Genomic DNA, 19,662 nt, shown 5'->3' with positions numbered 1-19,662 from the left:
AGAAACAGCATTTAAAGCCGTATGCTATATATAAAAATAAAAAATCATAAGAAAAAATAGTGCAATTTATAGTCATGGAAGCGGTTTAATACAATTTAAGTTCATGCCGGGAACCTCACAACAAACACCACAGTATTGGAAATTTTAAATCTAAAATTTAAATTAAGCTATTGAACTTGATTTAACCAATCGAATACTCGATTGTACAGTATCGTGTATAAGACCTATCTGTATACACATTGCGTATAATTTGATTTTTTTCTTATTTTAAAATAGTTGTATTTTGATATGTTTAAATAAATATAATGGAAACGCATATTTCTTCATTAAATGCTTTTTTATATTTGATGAATTTTTATTTTTAGATAAATTTATATTTATTGTAATTTTATTATGTAATTTTTTCATTACGTAATTTAATTAAAATTGATTTTTATATATTTATTTAGCTTTAATTAACTACGGCGTTTTGAGAAAATCTTCAAACGCATTCTTAGCAGTTTAACAGTATGCATGTTCATTCGCATATAAAAGTGAACAAACTTAGTGAACAAATTACTGGTTTATCATTGTTTCATTTTATTAGCAAATACAATAGTTCACCATTTATATTGGGGAATATGCAAACTGTATTTTCTAATTTCTAATTTTTTTTTTTTTGCATAATAAAAAGCATTTTTACTCGATAAGTTAAAAAAACTAATTTTTTAATTCAAAATTACATCGGCACTCCTATGGAAAAAAGAATCCAATGGCAATCCTAGTAGAACGAAAACAATGCCGCCGCTGTGAAGATACACTATTAACTATTCGTTTTTTTTTTAACAAATAACTGACATATTTGATTCCTAAAATCTAGAGGTGGTAAATATGATAAAACATTTTCATCATTTGATGATAGCAAATAATTGAGAATTTCATTCACTGCGTAGCCTGCCGCAAAAAAATAAAAATAAAATTTTGGCTAGCTCTGTTTAGATAATGTTTTGCGTTTGCTGACCACAACTTGTAAGGATTTACTGTCCAATTTAAACGAACAGTTTTTCATGTAAAAACTATTACCATTTGCAATTTGACTTTTTTTTCCGACGTCTTCATATGTGTGCACATTTTTTGTTAAGATTAGTTTGATCGTTTTCATTTACACTTCTTTTTCTCATGAAGTGAATCATCACCAGTGCATCAAGTCACCGGTGATGATTCATCGGCGTCAAACAGCCTTTCACTGTGGAGGATTAACCTTTCAATGACTTTATCTTTCTCAGAGCACTTCAACTTTTTTTGTTTTGCTTGTTGTATTAAAATTAATCCCTTGAAATAATATTTGGAACGTTCATCATAAAAAAAAGACAACCGAATATTTGACATTCCCATTAAAATTAAACTACGCATTAAGTTCAGGCTGTTGTGAAGATATCATTTTTAATAGGTTTGAAGTTTTTTGTGCTATATATATCTATAGTAACGTCTAAAACTTCCTGCAGAAACGCAAGATATACCTGAGCTGGTTATTTTTGTAATCTTAAGGAATGGCTTGAAGTTTATGATACTTTTCTACATAACTATAGCATTTTATACATAACTATAACAATTTGATGTAATACTCAACAAATAATGCAGTACAGTAACACGACCATTTAGTCATAAATGAAACAAAACCCCCCATAGCATAGCTAACATATGAACTTCAATGAAACAGTTCGGAACCATCAAAATAACTAAGTGTCGCCGAATTATGGACAGCCAAATAATCGATGCTTCGGCCGAGCGCGTAGCCGAGTATTTGGTATTTAGCAAAATCATTTTTTGCCGTATACCAAAAAGCAAATATTTGGTATTTTTAGTAAGTTAAGACATTTAATAAGTTATATAAAGAATATGTAGCTTTAAAAACTCACAAGTTATTCAAATTTACAGGTATTCAAACAAAATTGTTATTAAGTTATTTAAATAAGTTATGTTTTTTTTTTTTTTTTTTTTGCCGTTTCATATATTTACAATATAGACATATTTCATTTATAAATATTGGCCGCAGCAAGAAGAATATCTTGCTGACTACAACATATTTCCGAAAAATGATCAGGTCTGGGAATCATGAAAAAATAAAAAAAAATGAAAATAGTAAATTTCGCTGTGACATCAAATAAAAATGTTTGTAAAAACCCAGACCGCAAGATTATTTTTTAAAAAAAAAAAATCTTCTTAAAATCACGATCGCTTGTTCAAATTTGAAAAAGATTTCAAATAAATACGCTTTTTAGGTAAAATGAGCATCATAGTTTAATAATATGTTTGTTTATCGGCATAGTTTGATCTAATTGTTTATTGGCAATTTTTTAAAATTATAAGTGCTTTCTTGGTCGGAATTCTCATATTTTTTGTGAAAATTGATAAGAATGTTGTGTTTTGACTACTATATTAAATTAACATGTGCTAAAAGATTTTAAAAGTAGCACTGTTGAGCGAACTTGATCTAAAGACTCAATATTGGTGTTCTTTAGGTTATTAATTAGGGGTAATAAAAAGGTTTAGAAAATTATATAAAATAGAGAAAAGTTTCTTTAAACATTATAAAAACTTGATGCAATAAAAATTATAGCATCTAAAGCTCTTGTTTGGACCTAATACGCTGACAAAATCATGCTAATTTCAAATAAAAGAATTCAAATAACTTATAAATCGCCTTAACTACGCCGCGTAGCCAAAAAGATAAATAGGTTAGTTGATAACACCAGAAGTTAGAAATAAATAAAAAATAAATAAAAAGTTTGGGTATAGTAACCTTGCAGGAATGTTGCGTAAAATAATTATTAGAATTTTCCACTCTCGCTTGTGAACAACACTTTCAAAGTTATTTGTAAAAAGCATTTTATAGAAAAAATTTCAAAGTAATATTTTTAACTTTTTAAACTCGTTATCGTTATTTGTTTTTACTCGTAATATTAATTTTTATTTATTTAGAATGCTGATAATATGTATTATAAATATTTATTATGGTAATGGAATATAAGTCTCCATAACTATTTTTCTTGCTTGTATGTTTTTAAAATTTTTGAGTCTATTTCATATCCACAAATCTTTTAAAAATATCATTAGCTCGTAAAAAAATTATTAACGATACCTAACGCTTGAGCAAAAAGCTTCATGACAGAGGCATACTATGCAGTAAATGCTACTTTATCTCATCGAAATTGTGCCAAAGAAACACTTGAGCCAGACGCCATCAATTTCTTTACTAGTTATTAGTTGCTATTAAATTCATTGAGTAGCACGCAGATAGCTAATAAGTAGCACGCAGATAGCTAATGAGTGGCGCGCAGATAGCTAATGAGTGGCACGCAGATAGCTAATGAGTGGCACGCAGATAGCTAATAAGTAGCACGCAGATAGCTAATGAGTGGCACGCAGATAGCTAATGAATAGTACGCAGATAGCTAATAAGTAGCACGCAGATAGCTAATGAGTAGCACGCAGATAGCTAATGAGTAGCACACAGATAGCTAATGAGCGGCACGCAGATAGCTAATGAGTGAACTCTTTTTCCAATATATATTTTTTGCTTTTTCTTTTATGCAAAGCATTAAACTATTATTATTATCAAGAGTTTATTATTATATTATTATTAAGAATTATTATTATTAAGAAATCCTTTATTAATCGAGATTATAATTTGCATGCAATATGTTGATCTTTTTTATAAACAAGATTATATCGTTATAATTTGCATTCGGTATATTGAATCCAAAATGTATATATGCGGTATGTTGAATATTTGAATTTTGTAGTGAATGTTATTAATATGATACTACGATTACAAGATCTTTAGCATTTTAAAATAAAGTATGAATTTTTGCCCAAAATATATATATATAAAAAAAGTCCTAAAATGAGTTTTAAATTAGGTACGCTTTATTATTAGCTTCATGGATAACATTTGAAATATGTTTTTTATAATTAAGATGAGAATCCAGAGTTACTCTGAGATCTTACTGATTAGAAGACTAAAATATCACATTCTAAATTATAGTTGAAACTAATACATTTTTTCAATGAAGCAGGTGCAATCCTATGTATAAAACACTTACTGCTAGCAATAGTTATTCCATCAGAACTCCATGAGATGGACTGGGTTTGAGTTCAATTAAAGTCGAATACACCGTCTCAATAGCAATAGCAACAACAACAACAACAACAACAACAACAACAATAACAACAACAAAAATTAATGGTTTCAATGTATAAAGAGTAGGATGATGAATTTTTAACTTTTATTCTTAAAAATCATTTCCTGTAACAGGAAAGGATGAACTTTTGCCTATTATTGATTAAAATGACCTATATTCCAATAAAATATTGAAAAAGGTCACGCACAAACCAAATTGAAATGTAATATAGACCATTTTAGCGTAATATACATTTGTTTTAGTAATATTTATATATAATACAAGTCATTAAACCAACTTGTCAAATAATTTATATACTACATATTATTATAGAGACAGGCTCGTACCCTGGGGGAGTTATCGGGTGCAATCAACCCTCCCTTATGTACCAAGTGGTCTTTGTTTCACGCAAATTTGGTTATAAAAAACTTGCAAAATATTTATTTTTTACTCTAAATTTCTTCGTTTTACAAAAACGAACCCCCCTAAAAAGCCTTACGATACCGCCCCGAGAGAATTGTTTGGAATTTTCCAGAATATTGTACAACGTTATGCTTTGGAGAAGCTCTTGCAGAGTTGTAAAATTTTCTTTAGCTATTTTGCAGTGTATTATAAACTGAAATATAAGTGAGGTGTTGAAAGCAAATAGTAAAGTTTATATTAGCTTAATTTTGTATTAACACTATTATTGCCTAATTGAAAGAGATCTTGTATTATTTGGTGAGCTAAATTGATATTTGTGCTTTATATACAAACATATAACTGTGCATATAATATTTAATTAGTGACTTACTTTTTTTATTTTTTATAATTTTAAATTGCTTGTTTTTGAATAAAGTATATGAAAACTCAGTAACAGTTTCTATAATTTGTTACGTGTTTAATATTTACATTTAGGCCTTTTCTGTTTAAGCTGGTGAGTAGAATGTAACATGTCGTTTAAAAAGAACTCTTTTAACACTAAGAAGAAGTAAGAAAATTGGATAAAGAACACAATTTAAATTTAAGAGCCATCATAAAGAGGCAAAGTGGCATTTTACAAACCATCCTTGAGTAAAAGGAGTCGAAAGCGCTACATTTTTGCTGAGGTTAAAGCCCTATGGAGCATTGAACTATCCACATGATCAAGTCATTTGTGCAAATTTATCAAAACTTTTGAAAGACTACGAGCGCTGTAGAAAGAAACAAAACTTTAGTGCATTGAATGAACTGTTTTGCAAAAAGAATAAGAACCTATATAAACTGCACATTAAGTGCAAAGGCCAGGTTGGTTATTTGATTGGCAAACCCGCTAGTGCCAAAACCATCCACCCATCCAATCGAAAGAAGATAATCAAAACGACATTGTTTACAGTTACCAGCTCAGCGCCTCCTGATTAGTTTGAAAGTAGCATGGACTCCAACTCATACGAATACACTTCTTAAGACGGAACAGCAAAGGTGTGTCACCAGTTTTCTGTTGAGGGCATTAAAATCCCAGCCCATGCACTTAAATTTAAAGATGAGAAAGCTCAAACAATTGCAGAAGAAACTCACTATACGTTAGAGGAGTTCAACCTGTTGGCTGAATTCCTCTAACACATAATGAAGTTCTTTTAAAGATACAACAACTGTAAAGAATGGCAAGAAGACAGGGGTTGTTGTTTGGCAGCACCAAATGTTTGAGGAGAAATGTTAAGACAAACAAAAGTTCATGAGTTTCCAACACCATGTGCTGAATTGCATTCTTTGCATTGTCAAGTACGATGAACTCAATGGATTGACTAAATCACCAAACATTGAGTACTTCTTTGTGAAGAATTTAATGTGCAATTATGATATATTGAAATCAGCCTTCACCAACGGTAAGAATGAGAATAAGGAAACAGGCGGCTGAGAAGACGAAATGAAGTTTCTTTGACATTTCACTTGTGTCATCCGTCACCACACTGAGATGAATGAGGTTCGCAAATGAGTAATCCCAAATATCAGCAATGCACGCAGGAACTCTCGAACCATTCTAGCCCTTCTTGCGTTTATTCTGATGAACGATACCCTTATTTGACACCATATCAAAACGGCAGAGGGCTTAAATGTTGCAACTTGCAATGCCTGGTTGGGTTGACAATATCTCAAAAATTCATTTAAACTTTAAAGAAGGTCTGAAGTTTCATAGATTTATATTAGAAAACAACATTAAAAGCAAAGTTTGGTTTGGCAAAAGTAGCAAAGAGATTCATTACACCTCCACCAACATAAACCAAAGTTAAAAGGTTGTTTTTAACTGCTGGAGATATTCTTTCAAATGAAAGAAACTGACTTTTGCCAAAAAATATGAAAAAAAAAGTATTCTGCAGAGAAAATATTTTAATTATTACCTTTAATTATTAAAATGTCTTGACATATTATAGTTTTTATCAAACTATGTTACATGGTGATTGCTTAGATATATGTAAAATAGTTTTTTTGCTTTAATTCGGTGATCATAAAAGGTTCAGAGATTTTAAGCATTCTTTTTCAAATTTCGGCCGAAATTTCGGTTTCGATTTCGGCCGAAATTTAGGTTTCGGTTTCGGCTACGGCTTCACTGAACCAAAATTTCGGTACTTTCGGTTTCGGCTCAAATTTCGGTTTCGGTCGATCACTAGTAAAAACACTTTAAAAGTGTTAATTAAATACATCAACAGTTCCTTTTTCAATTTTTTTTTTGTCATTTATAGAATAAATGTTTTTGTGATTATTTAAGTTATTATTAACTTAATTAATGAATTTATTGTTATCAAATAAAACTTTATTGTCATCAACTGGTTTCAGATTAATTCTTTTTTGGTACATAAATAAGTTTGTTTACACTTCCTGGCATAAGCTATTTTGTGTGGATTGGTAATGAAGTATCCTTCCCATTAAATGATTTAGAACTTAACATTTTTTAGATATGTCTTTGGAAAATATTTTTGGACTTATTATTGTTTCGACAATTAATAGCGACTTCTCCCCAAATTTTCAAACGTTCTATACAATTAATTGAGCACCCGTTTAGGGGTTGACAACCTGCAACTTTTTTTCACAAAAATTTTTTAATTTGAACTGCAAAATGCATTTTTCAATTTGTCTTTTTTGTTTTACGGCACTAATGCCATCTAAAAGTTATAGTTTTAATTTTAATGATGGCATTTAAAAAGGAAGAAGTGATGTTGTTTGTGTTGTGTTGATGTCAACACCAATACTATAGTGATTTCTTCCTATATATATTTTTTATCTCAGCAATACAAATAACTGCATATATTCTTTTTATATTTATAGAGTTATTAAATATGGGTAATAATAAAAATAAAATAAGATTATACAGAAAAAGACTATTTAAAAGTTTTCATGTAACAGTAGGTATGTTACATAAAAATTTTTAAACCAAATAAAAACTAGAATGTTATATAAAGGTAAGTTATCTGATTGAGACCAAAGAGTAAGTTGCACCCCTATTTATACTGTCCAAGAAAGGTATATTTCTCTACTCCCGTTTATAAAAAATGCTTCAATAATGTAAATAATTGCTTTGTATGTTTGTATAAAAGAAGGGATGTTAGTATTAAAGCATATAATAGTATTTCAAATCAACGTTTCAACAATTATCTTAAAAGAAAGGTATTGGTAAAATCCCCCCTCCCCCTCTATTAAAACTAAAAAAAGTTGAAAATACAAATAAAACATATTTCAAAATAAAAATTGTAATTAGCTTGTGTTTTCAAAATTTAACAGATAATCTCCCAATACATAATTCTATTTTAAATTAATGAATTAAAAAGATTTTTTGTGCAAATAATAATTTAAAGTCTGATCTTATTTTGGTAGAAGATTTGACAAAGTGTTGTATTAAGTAACCTAATGTATATAGATTAACTGAATTATATAGATTAACTATCTATACAATGCAGTTTTTGCATTGATTTTGCAGTCTCTTTTTTAACTCTCTCTGTAATTGTAATGATGAAACATCTATTATACTATCAATTTAAAGTATCTTCCATTGCAATAAAACAAACAGAAATTATGTTTAAGCTGCTTACCAACAAAGCATAAAATTATTACTATTTCTTAAATATTTGTGGATTTTTCGAAAAATATGTCAATGTGCAAACTGCTGCACCTAGATTAGATTTAAAATCTATAGTTGTTTGTAACATCATTTCAAAAATTTGTAAAATTTGACATTAAACAGTAATTCTATTATTTCTAATAAAAGTGATAAGTCATTGTAGTTCAATTTCGACTAAAGACTTAACATTTTGAAGTCTAAAGATTGAAAATCTTTAGACTTTAATGCTAAATTATGTAAAGTATCATTAAATCTAGCGTATTAAGGTTTTTTCAATACATTTCACAAACTTTGGTTATGGTAAGTTAGTTGCAACTTTTGTCTGATACTGTGTTTGATATGTTTGAGAAAATGTAACAACAAAATTTACCTACTTGAGCATTTTCCTAATTAGATGTCACTATTGTTTAATTTATAATTGCTTCTAAATCTAATTTCAATATTACATTTATTAAAAGGCATTTTATAAATGTTATACTTAAACCTTTAAGTATAACATTTATAAAAAGTAACATAAACCTTTTAACAATATTTACTGTTCTTTTTTTATTTCCCTCCTGCGCCCCCTCTGCCTCGATCAAAGTTGGAAAAATAAAACTTAGATAGCAAGTATAGGGGTAAAAATAGGAAATGTGTTGGTCAAAATAAAGCTTTGAAATTCGGCATGCCCATAGAAAATGTATAAACATAAAAGAAAGAATAGGATAGAAAAAAAAGGGATCATATCTTTATCATTTACTAGGTTCGGAAATACAACATTGTTTTAGATGTCAATAAAATCTATTAAAACGATTGTCAATATAAATAGAAGTTTCACTTTAAAAAAGTCAGACTTTTCTACTTTTCAAAAAACTTTTCAAAAAAGTTAATATATAATTCTAAAAATTAAGACAACAAAACACCATTCTACCAAACTGAAAAAACGCAAAGTTTCAAAAACTCAGAACCGAATATTAGCACAAAATTGATTCCGTAAAACGTGGAATTCGACATACAGACTTGTAGACAAACATGTGCTGCAATAAATCAAATTGATAAACAAAAAGTAAACAATGCTGTTTCATCATCAAAAATCAATTTAGATTACTCACTCCTAACCGTTGTCAAAGGAGATCCTAACTTCTTTATAATACTTCACTTTGGAGTACTGCAAAGCTGTCTTTAATTTACAAGTAGAAGCCTAGATTGTGGCGACAAGGTCACTATCAGTCTTAACCATATTAAAAAAAAGAAACTCTCGCATAAACCTCAAACCAGAATGTATATCTTGTGATTAAAGTTATAATTTTTACTCGTCTCCTGAGATAAAAAATAAACTCATTCAAGAAATCAATGTACGTACTTTTATGAGTTTTAGCAAGATTGATTGTGGACATAAAGCTCTGAAGAAAGGTTGTATGAATGATGCTATCAACAATGACTTTTAATTCATATAAAAACAATAAAAATCTTTTACATAATGTTTATGACTCTGTTTCATCTGAATGTATGGAAAGAGCTGCAGATGAGATTAGAACTTCTGCAAATACTGGTGCTTCAATACATCAACAGTTGATTGCGATATCAACTTAGATGGAACATGGCAGAAGCGAGGGTGTTCTTTTTTGAATGGTGTTGTTTAAACAATCTCAAAAACAATAAAAAGTTTTTGGAAGTTTATATTACGTCTAAGTTCTATTAGAGATGTACTGTCTGCGAGAGTAAGATAAATAGTCTTTAGTGTGAACATTGGAAAGCAAATCACCGTTTTGATATTAAACTTTTTATTGCAGTTTTGATATTAAAGTTTAATTAAAGTTGCTTCATTTTATTGTGCAAGCCATTTTCTGTATGGAATATTGTTGTCATATTTGGGCTGGCTCTTCTAAAGATGCTCTTTCTCTTCTAGACAAGGTTAAAAACACATCGTAAACTTAGTTGGAGCCGCTACATCTGCTAAACTTGAGCCTCTTTCCAATCGTTGTAAAGTTATAAATGTAAATACTCTAAAAACTTTTATTCGTCTAGTTTTTTTCCAGGCACTTCAACCCTTTAGAAATCTCTCCCATCTTTATGTTTTCTAGATTCATACAACCTTCAACTTTTTAAGTCTTCTTTTAGCTGTTTCTTTGCTTTATAACTCTATTTTTTTCTTCTAGTAACTCCCAACTTAATAGTGGTTGCTTGATGCCTTGTTGGGAGTGAATCAGAATAAAAATATTAATACTTTACTTTAAAATATGTAAAAACAAGTATATAAGACAATTAAATATCATTGAATATCATAAAAAAATAAGTTGCTGTTGATAATCTTCTCTTATTTACGCAAGCATCCGTGCGGCTTTCAGTATGTTTTTTTTAAACTATTAAAGGAAAAAAGGCTATCTACTTAAAACAGGTTGCCGACCCCGTATGATGTTATTATTGGACTTTTTATATTTTCTTTTATAATTCTTTTGTTTTAAAAATTGAAGTTTATATGATTGTTATACAAATATTTAGAGTTTTTATTAATTTTAAATTTGGTGGTTCGTTCCTCTTTGATGATAATCGGAGCTGATTTTTAGATAGATTGCTTATTACGTTTTGTAATTAAAAACTTATCAAAAAATTCCTTAATTCTGGTTGAGATAAAGTAAAGTTAATGAAGGGTTAATAAAAAAATTATTTTTGTATTCGTTTCTTTCACTAAACTTCCTGGCTAGCGTAACTACCTCTTGTGCTGGTTGCATAATCGTCATTTCAACAATTATTATTCACGGTTAGATTTAAAACGATGTTTAGATGTGTTTTTCCGTTTTAATTTTTATCATTAAATTCTCCAATAATAGGTTTGGATTATATAGATTTCTAGCAAATTTTTGTAAAACATTTTCTTTGGTAGTATTAACCATGCTTTAAAACGTTTAAGACCAGTGTTACAAAAAGACTACAAAAAAAAGCCTTTCGTATCATTGAAAAGTTTTGTTAACAATACTTTTATTATATACCGATCATACAGAGCACAGATCCTACTTATCGAATAAGCAAAATTTGGAACCGAATTAAACATTACTCTAAAAAGTTCTTTCTTACAAATCTGACTTTCAATAATCTTTTTTTAAAGAATCAAACTTTCAATAGTAAAGGACCAATTGTTTTATCAAATTTTTTTTATATGCTGCAAATTCCTGCAAATAGTTCAGATTGCAATTTCAATAGCTAATTGAATTGTGCAAATTTCACATAACTTTAATTAAAATTTGCGCTCAGCGAAGCGCAATTTTTAAGGAGTTTTAACTTAATATTTTAATTTTAAGGAACTTTAATTAATTTTTTAAGGTCAAAACAGATTTTACCATTTTAAAAATAAGAAGAAAATTTAAACTATGCTAAATATTGCATGTTAATATGCTAATTAAAATGTTAAGCTATTTGCCATACATAGGGACATGTAAAAAATCATATCTAATGATCCATATTGTTAAAAATACTTGCTCGACTATAGAACTTAACATAACGCTGTAACTCTTTGATTGAGTTTGCTTTAATATATTTCAAGTGGTGAGATTGACCAAGTTGCGATTTTCAGAGTTAGAAATAATTGAATTTCACTTACTATAAAATAAAGCTGATGGTTAGCGCGTGAATTAAAAATTTTATTCACTCTATGACGGAATCATAAATAAAAAACAAACCGAAAAACTTGTATTAATTTATTGAAAATAAACATTCTACAGTAAAAACAAGGTTTTTAACCTTAACTACATTATTGCGTATAAATTCATGAGCAATTGAGTTCCTTTTCTTGCAAGATTTATTTAGTTAGATATTCGTTTTTAACCGCACTATTTTTCGTCCATTATTTAGATATTTAGCAAGCAATGGTAGCGGTTGGTACAAAATAGAACCAAATTAAAAAAAACAACAATAAAACAAAAGCACTGAAGTTAGAGATTAACAAAAAGTATAAATTCACAAAATTAACTTGGTAATAAAAGAAGATATTTTTTGTCCATATTAATATATTTAGCAAGATATTCAGAATTTTTTTCTCTAAGTTACGAGTATAAGAGAAAAAAGAATACATGTTAAAATGGGATAAATAATAAGTTTTACTATAACAAATTGTTTATATCTTTTCTGAATATAGAAACACGTTAATATATTTAATTACTTGTTTGGTTGTTTAAAAATGATCAGTGTCAAAGGTGTTTTTGGATTCCAATAAGTATAATACAAACCAAATAAACAAACCAATTATTAGCGTCTTCTAACTAATTTAAACCATTTTTTTACAATGACTGTGTAGCAGATCTAATCTAGGAAGTATACGCCTGATTGGTTTTCCATTGCTTGATTATACGTAATGCCAGGGTTCGTTGAACACGAATGAAAACAGCAATTTACCAAATTTTGTCGCCTAATTCGGCATATTGAACTTTTATTTTTCATCATTTTAGTAAAAATATATGCTAAATAAATTACTTTGAAAGGGTGAGATTTTTATTAATACACGAAATAAAACAATAGATATAAATAGTTTTAAAAAAATCAATTAACCGATTTGTTTCAATAAACATTAATTTTGCAGTGCAGTTATGCATTCTTTGAGTTGTCTATATAAATAATATCAAAAAATTTTTTAAGCAAACTGTTTTGAATTTTCGTTAAAAAAAATGCATTCTTTTTGGGTCTAATATTTTAGGCTTTGCAAAATGAAGATAGCCCTTGCGGCGGGATTGCTGTTATTAGCGGTAAACTCAGGTAGGTTTAACTTGTAATCACTTTTTAAAACAAATAAATCTATGATTTCGTGACTGAAGAACAATTCATCAGATATCATTATTTTGCCTTGAAGAAGATAATTTTTAATTTCTAGTTTATTCAAAGACTACTCCAGTACCTACAAAAAGAGGAACTACTCACCCAACCACTAAACCAACTAAAGCACCCACATGTCCAAAACAAGGTACAATTTCTTAATGTATTAAAATTTATAAATTGTAATGTAGTTAGTTTTTCTGTTAATTATTATTGATAATAAATAATTTGTCAAATTTTAAATTATTTTTGAAAGTATTTATGTATATACTTATATTAAGTATTTTTTTTAAAGGCAAAGACTTTTACGTCCAAATTAAAGTTTTGGGACAAGGAGACTGGTCATATGAAATGACAAGAGTTGAAACTCCTGGCTTTCAAGACATGAGAGAAAAACTTTATGACTGCGTATGAACTCTCAGTTGTTTTAAACTAATTTTTTTATTTTGCTTCTGTTTATAATGATTAAATCTTTCCTCTCTTTGATTTCAGGCTTTACAAACATATGCAGATTATGATTTTTACCAAGATATGATTTTGCTAAGCTTGGAGTAAGTTTAAGCAATAATTGTTAAAAAGTATTCTCTTAGTTTTTTTCATTATTTCATTTTTTTGTTTTTCCATTATTGTTAAGTAACTCAACTGGTGGCTTTTTGGCATCATTTGCAATTCGTTTCACTAAAGAAGGAGATGGTCATTTAAATAGACTAACACAAGCAATTCAAGCAGGAAAGTTTTGCGACGTTGAAGTTGCACCAAAATTTGTTCAATGCGGTTAGTGTTTAGTGTCACTGTAGTTGTAGCTTTCTGCTTTAAATTAACGTGTTAAATTATAATATAGTATACTTTATTATGTTAAATAACGTTATTTATTTTATTTTTCAGGTTGTATTCAACTTTTCTATAAACTACTTTTTAACATTATATTTTTGTTAACAATTTTATCTTATTGTTTTAGCCGAGCTTGATCAAACTATGCTTTATCCTATGGCTAACTGTCCTGCACCATGTGGAGGAGACTTAAATTGTTGGCCAACTTGTGATGCTACTTGTTGTGGATCCCAAGAGCAAACAATATACATACCTGTTGCCCCAGCACCGCCACCTCCACCTCCACCACCACCTCCTCCACCACCACCACCACCAATGATGTCTATGTGTGCTGCTGGTTGTCCAGAAACTTGTGCTCCCTCATGTTCGCCAACTTGCTGCTTTGTACAAAAAAGATGGATAGAGAAACAGAAAGCCAAGTTTCAAACCAAACAACAGCGATATATTGCTCCAAGGCAGAAATAATTTTTAAATTAATAGATTAAATTAACATTATTTCAAAATCTGAAGCTATGGAAGATCAGAGAAGGCGCAAAAAAACATCTTATTAAATTATAAAGCCAAAGATTCAAAAACACTTTCATTATGGAAGACTTTAAGTGTAAAATATGCGATAGGTTTTTTTTTATAAATCTGGCAAACGTTTTTGTGAGTGTAAAAGCTTTTTTAAATTTGTTATTAAAGAGTAAAGAAGGTTGTTGCAACTTTAAGACCTAAATAATTTTTTTTAGCTTTGAAATGGGTTAAAATAAAAATAGAAGTGATATTGTGTGAGCAAGACAGAAGTTTTAAAAAACATAATAATTACATATCACATGCTGTTTGCCAAATTCCGGTAGAATTTAGATAAATAAATTATACAAATCTTCACTCTATCTTTACTATATTAATATTTTTGTATGAACAACGTGTTGTAATACTTTGTATATGAAAAAATAGCTTTTATTTTCTGCTAAAATGTATGTTTTTTAAAAAATGACGTAAGCTAGAACAATGAAAATTCACCGGGATTTTTTAATACTTTAAATCCTTAAAGAAGATCACAAGACCTTGTCGTCAGAATCTTATAAAATACAAACAAGCAAAATAAAGACAAGTACTAAACGTACAAAATAAAGACAACGAGCTAAAAAATAATTTAAGAAATAAAATAAAAAAAGTAATAAAATCCAAGTTGAATAACAATTTTCAAAAATAAAAATATTACAAGTAATCTGCGTATGTTATCAAGTGAAAAAATACATTTTTTTAGATTGAGCTTTAAAAGGTAAAAGGAAGTTGGTTGATCGAAATTCCCCAGAACGATATTATTCCTTAGGTGGGGTCCACGATAAGCAATGCAAAATTGATTAAATTTTGTGTGACAAAACGGCTTATTTAAAAAATTTGTTTCTCTTAACGCATTTTTGTTAGGTTTGAGTTTGAAAGTATTATTAAAAGCGGAAGGGGATAAATTATTTCTCCATAAATATACAAAACATAAAACTTTAAATGCATTGAGTTCAAATAAATTTAATAATCTCATTTCAGTAAAAATAGTTTTTGTATGTGTAAAGCGATCAGCATAGTCAATTATGCGGATCGCATGTTTTTGACGTCGATAAACAACTTACTTTTTACAGAACTCCCCCAAGCAGTGTTAGCATAATTTATGTAGCTGTGAATAAAAGAGTAATAAAGTTGGCTTAAGCAATTTTTATTAAGATAGTTACGAGCTTTATATAGAATCCCAATGTCAAATGAGGATTGAACCCTGAGGAACACCCCATACGATATCAAGATAATTATTTTGATAACCGTCGTTACTAATTACAAATTGTTTTCTTTTTGTTAACTAGCTTTTAAACCATTTTAAATTATTACCTTTAAATCAATTTTTAAGTTTTTATTTTTATATAATATTTAAGTTTTTGTATTAAAGTATAATGATCTACTGTGTCGAAAGCCTTTGGTCAATGAAGATACCTAACAAGTACTGTGATTTTTTAAAAGATTTCAAGATTTCATGCACAAACTGGATTATTGCATGCTCTGTTGAGTTACCTTTTTTAAAGCCGAATTTCAAATCAACTCTTGAACGTAGAGACATTTTAAAACTGAATGTAGACTCTGGTAAATAGTGACAATTTCTATTTTGTTAAAACCATAAAGTTTATGGCGTAACCAATAGCACCCGTACCAACCTTTTTAGCATTAATTAAGAATACTGCACTTGAACTTTATTTTATTCTCATTCCCAATAATAATATATTTAATAACGGTGCTCATTTTTACAATTTAATTTTAATTTGTACTATTTTTTATAGGTTTATTGTTCATTTGGTTTGACTGCGCATCGTTTATGTTTTATACAATCATATTATAATTTGTAATTTTTCTGCTCAGAATTTTTTAATAACTGTTGTAATTAAAACTTTTATAATAATTTGTCGTTTTATAGTCGATGAAAGTTTTGTCCAATCCAAGTTGGCAAGGATTTCGTGCCTATTGTGTATCCTGGCTAGCGTTGAATGTTACCATTGTACTTTAGGTATACAGTTTTTAAAAACTTCAACAGCTCTCTTTTGTACCCCTATCAGAGGTGAAATAGAAACAAACATCTAAAATAGTTGGCGTCTCATAGGTATGGTGTCTCATGGTACCAATAGGGACAGACAGAAAACAAACAAAAAGTATGATTACTCATTAATTTTATTTACCAAAGAAGCATAATTTTATAGAAACAGTATATTGTACTTAACACTACAAAATACAAATTTAAAATAATAACAATTTATATTCTCAGTCGATGGTACCTATTCCTAATAGCGTTGTTATCGACTTCGACAAAATAGACTAAAAGTCGACTAGTCGAAAGTCGAAATTCGTCGACTTTGAAAAATCTAGTATTCAATTTAATCGACTATGGACTTCCTACTAATCGACTAAAAGTCGGTTTAGTCAAGTAAAAATCTTAAAATCCTTATATATTTTCGATTTAGCTTTTCAATCAATTTAACTTTTTATCTTTAATTTTCATTTCATAACAGTAACATATAAAAAAAAACTAGGTAATAGTTTTAATAACATATTATAACTATTACCTAGTTTAGTTTCCTGAGGTAAGCCTTTTTATCAAATAAAAATTTAAAAGTATTAAATTCTTATTTTAAAGTATCTTGCGACTGTATTTTAATATTGATAACCTAGATCCTCTAAGTCTTGGAACATCTGCAACCAGACATCGTCTCTTTTTCTGGAACTTTTAAATTTTCTATTTCTCTTCTTTAACATGCCTCTATGTTAAGTTCTTTCTGGCTTGCTAGGCCTCTAAATCTCCAGATCTTTTTTTATCGCTAATATGTAAAAAGCCCACCACAAATCTAATCCATTTACAGAGGATAGAAAACTCATAGTTAAATTCCTTCTGATTTAGGTATACGATTTTCATCTTAAACAAAATTTTGTCTGTAAGTACTTGTTTTTCGAAACCTAGACAATACTAGATAAAATATGATAGATCAATACGAACCCATAATTTTTTGAAAAAAATATTTGCTGGGTAATGTAATGCTTGTTAGCATGCTTCTCAATAAACTTAAGCATGTGCTTGATGACACCATGAACCTTAGATAAATAAATTTCTATTTCTTTAGGAAATTGAAATTTCCAAAGCTGTTTGACTGCATTAATTGTTTTAAATACAGCAGTAGACTTTATATATTTGAATCAAATGTTAGTGTTTTAGAGCAATTTTCCTTAAAACCAAACATTGTTTAAGAAATGTCTATCTAAGTATACATCGATTTTTTTTCCATTCACTCTTAGCTTGTTGATTCTAAGTTTGCTTAACCAGTCAGTTGTTTTCAAAAGTTGCTTGGTTAATAATAGTTATTAAATGATCAATTAGCTTGTAGGTAAATACAAGAAGTAAATATAACTCCATTACTCGTAAAATATAAACCTTTGTTTAATTAAAAAGAATTAACACTTTAAGCTTTCTGACAATAAACAAAATTTAATCATCTCAAGTGTCCTTAACTTCTTTTTCATAGTTTAGTTTTCAAAATTTATCTTAAAAGTTTTATATCAAATTGTTTGTGGATGTAGCTGAGCGTAATTCAAGAAAAGCATTCGCATATTTTATTATCTCTGCTAGTGTAAAAGCAACATTTTCAAATTCTTTAAGTTCTCATAACTTTATCTTAAAAACTGCTACGATTATCAGCGGATTATCAGATTGCTTTAAACTCTTTTCAATCACATTAGATAATTTAATCTGATGGTGTGATCACTGCACAAGTATGGCATAAAATATACATATTTGTAAAGTAATCATTATCTGATCACTTTACAAATATGGCAAAAGCAAAAAAAAAGTTATGTTTGTCAAACTTGTAACACTAACTTTGGAAAAATCAAATGCAATAGGTAGATCATTTCTCATTTTTTCCTTTTTTAATCTTAAAATTTGTCTCCATTTAGCACAAATTGCATAAATAAATATATCGTATATTTTTAATTAGGACTAAAGTTCTCAATAAAATATTCGCGAATTCTTGCAACTATTAAGACTCTTCTAGCTATTATCACATCTTTTTGAAAGCATAACAAACATACTTGATAACAAACATACTTAAGCACTATTTTCAGTTTGTGATAAAGCCTTGTTAGACATTGTGATAACGTTAACGAATGAGAGCTATAAGTTTTATTTAATGTTATTAGAATTTTAAAAGTTTTAGAAATAAGTTTTTATATCAGTATCTATATATAGATACTAAGATAGATCGCTATAGCGATCTATCTTAGGAATGGTACAACTTCTTTACATATATGATCGGCTATTTTACTTAAAAATGTTTTGCTATATACCTTCTAGAATCTTAAAATTTAATGCGTTCAAACATGTGGCTGGGGTGTTAATGAGTGATCAAAGTTGGTGAAAAGGTGTTAAACTAACATGATATCTTTATATAATACTATTTAATTGAAAAGTAATAAAAAAAAGACCTGTTTTTAGTACCATACCACAGTGTTATAAAATTATACTATTTATCAAGAAGTCTGCGTTTATAAATAGGAACGATGTTTAATTTGTAAACTTTAAATAGGAAAAGTCAATTTACACAAGTATGTGAACTCAAAAAAAAAGTAGATGTGTTTACAAAATTTGGTAGTAAATAAGGTAGTAAACTTGGTACTTTTCTTATTTATGTATTTCTAAAAATCTTCCTCAATTACTTTGAATTGTAAAATTAGTTTTAAGAGTTTTAAATAACTCTGACTTGTTTAAGTAGTTTTAGGACCGCTAAGTTCTTTACGGTCCGATAATTACCAGATAATAGCCTAGACAGCAAGCTTACATTAGCCCAACGTTTACCTGACGTTGGTCCAACGTTATATACAACATTGGCCTAACGTTGTATACAACATTGGCCTAACGTTGTACACAACATTGGCCTAACGTTGTATACAACATTGGCCTAACGTTGTATACAACATTGGCCCAATATCATATGTAACCTAGGGCCAATATTGTATAAAACGTTAGGCAAGTGTTATTATAATTTAGCTATATTCTGAATTTCAACAACAAATGTTGTATATCGGCCTAACGTTTTATGCAACATTAGATCGTTGTTACAAATAGATGATTTGCATCGCTATATTGAAATTTATAGAAAAATAAAAACAAAAATGTATGATACAAGTATAAAAGTTTATTTATTTCAAATTTTTTTCAAATTCAAATTATTCAAATAATTTCTCCGTTAAATATACATATTGCAAACACCAAACATAAACCAAAAACTAATGCATTGAGTTTAAGCT

General features: G+C 28.6%; 1 protein-coding gene across 1 annotated transcript; it reads left to right on the top strand.

Annotated features, from left to right (window-relative positions):
* The first annotated feature begins 12,563 nt into the window (after positions 1-12,563).
* Positions 12,564-14,806, top strand: LOC100214133 (uncharacterized). Its single transcript, XM_065813177.1, has 7 exons — positions 12,564-12,690; positions 12,902-12,960; positions 13,076-13,165; positions 13,313-13,425; positions 13,510-13,568; positions 13,652-13,791; positions 13,976-14,806. Exons 2-7 carry the CDS (start codon positions 12,912-12,914, stop codon positions 14,311-14,313), a joined length of 789 nt encoding a protein of 262 aa, XP_065669249.1. The 5' UTR covers positions 12,564-12,690; positions 12,902-12,911; the 3' UTR covers positions 14,314-14,806.
* Positions 14,807-19,662: the final 4,856 nt, after the last annotated feature.

Source organism: Hydra vulgaris, chromosome 12, assembly GCF_038396675.1.
Source record: "Hydra vulgaris chromosome 12, alternate assembly HydraT2T_AEP".
Lineage (NCBI taxonomy): Eukaryota > Metazoa > Cnidaria > Hydrozoa > Anthoathecata > Hydridae > Hydra > Hydra vulgaris.
This window is presented reverse-complemented; position numbering and strand designations above follow the sequence as displayed.

Bases quoted from the DNA above. Each gene is read 5' to 3' on its own strand.
- LOC100214133 (XM_065813177.1), top strand. From the start codon at position 12,912: ATGAAGATAGCCCTTGCGGCGGGATTGCTGTTATTAGCGGTAAACTCA. The intron at 13,426-13,509 runs GTATGAACTCTC...CTTTGATTTCAG, and splicing joins GAGAAAAACTTTATGACTGC to GCTTTACAAACATATGCAGA. The intron at 13,792-13,975 runs GTTAGTGTTTAG...TTATTGTTTTAG, and splicing joins ACCAAAATTTGTTCAATGCG to CCGAGCTTGATCAAACTATG.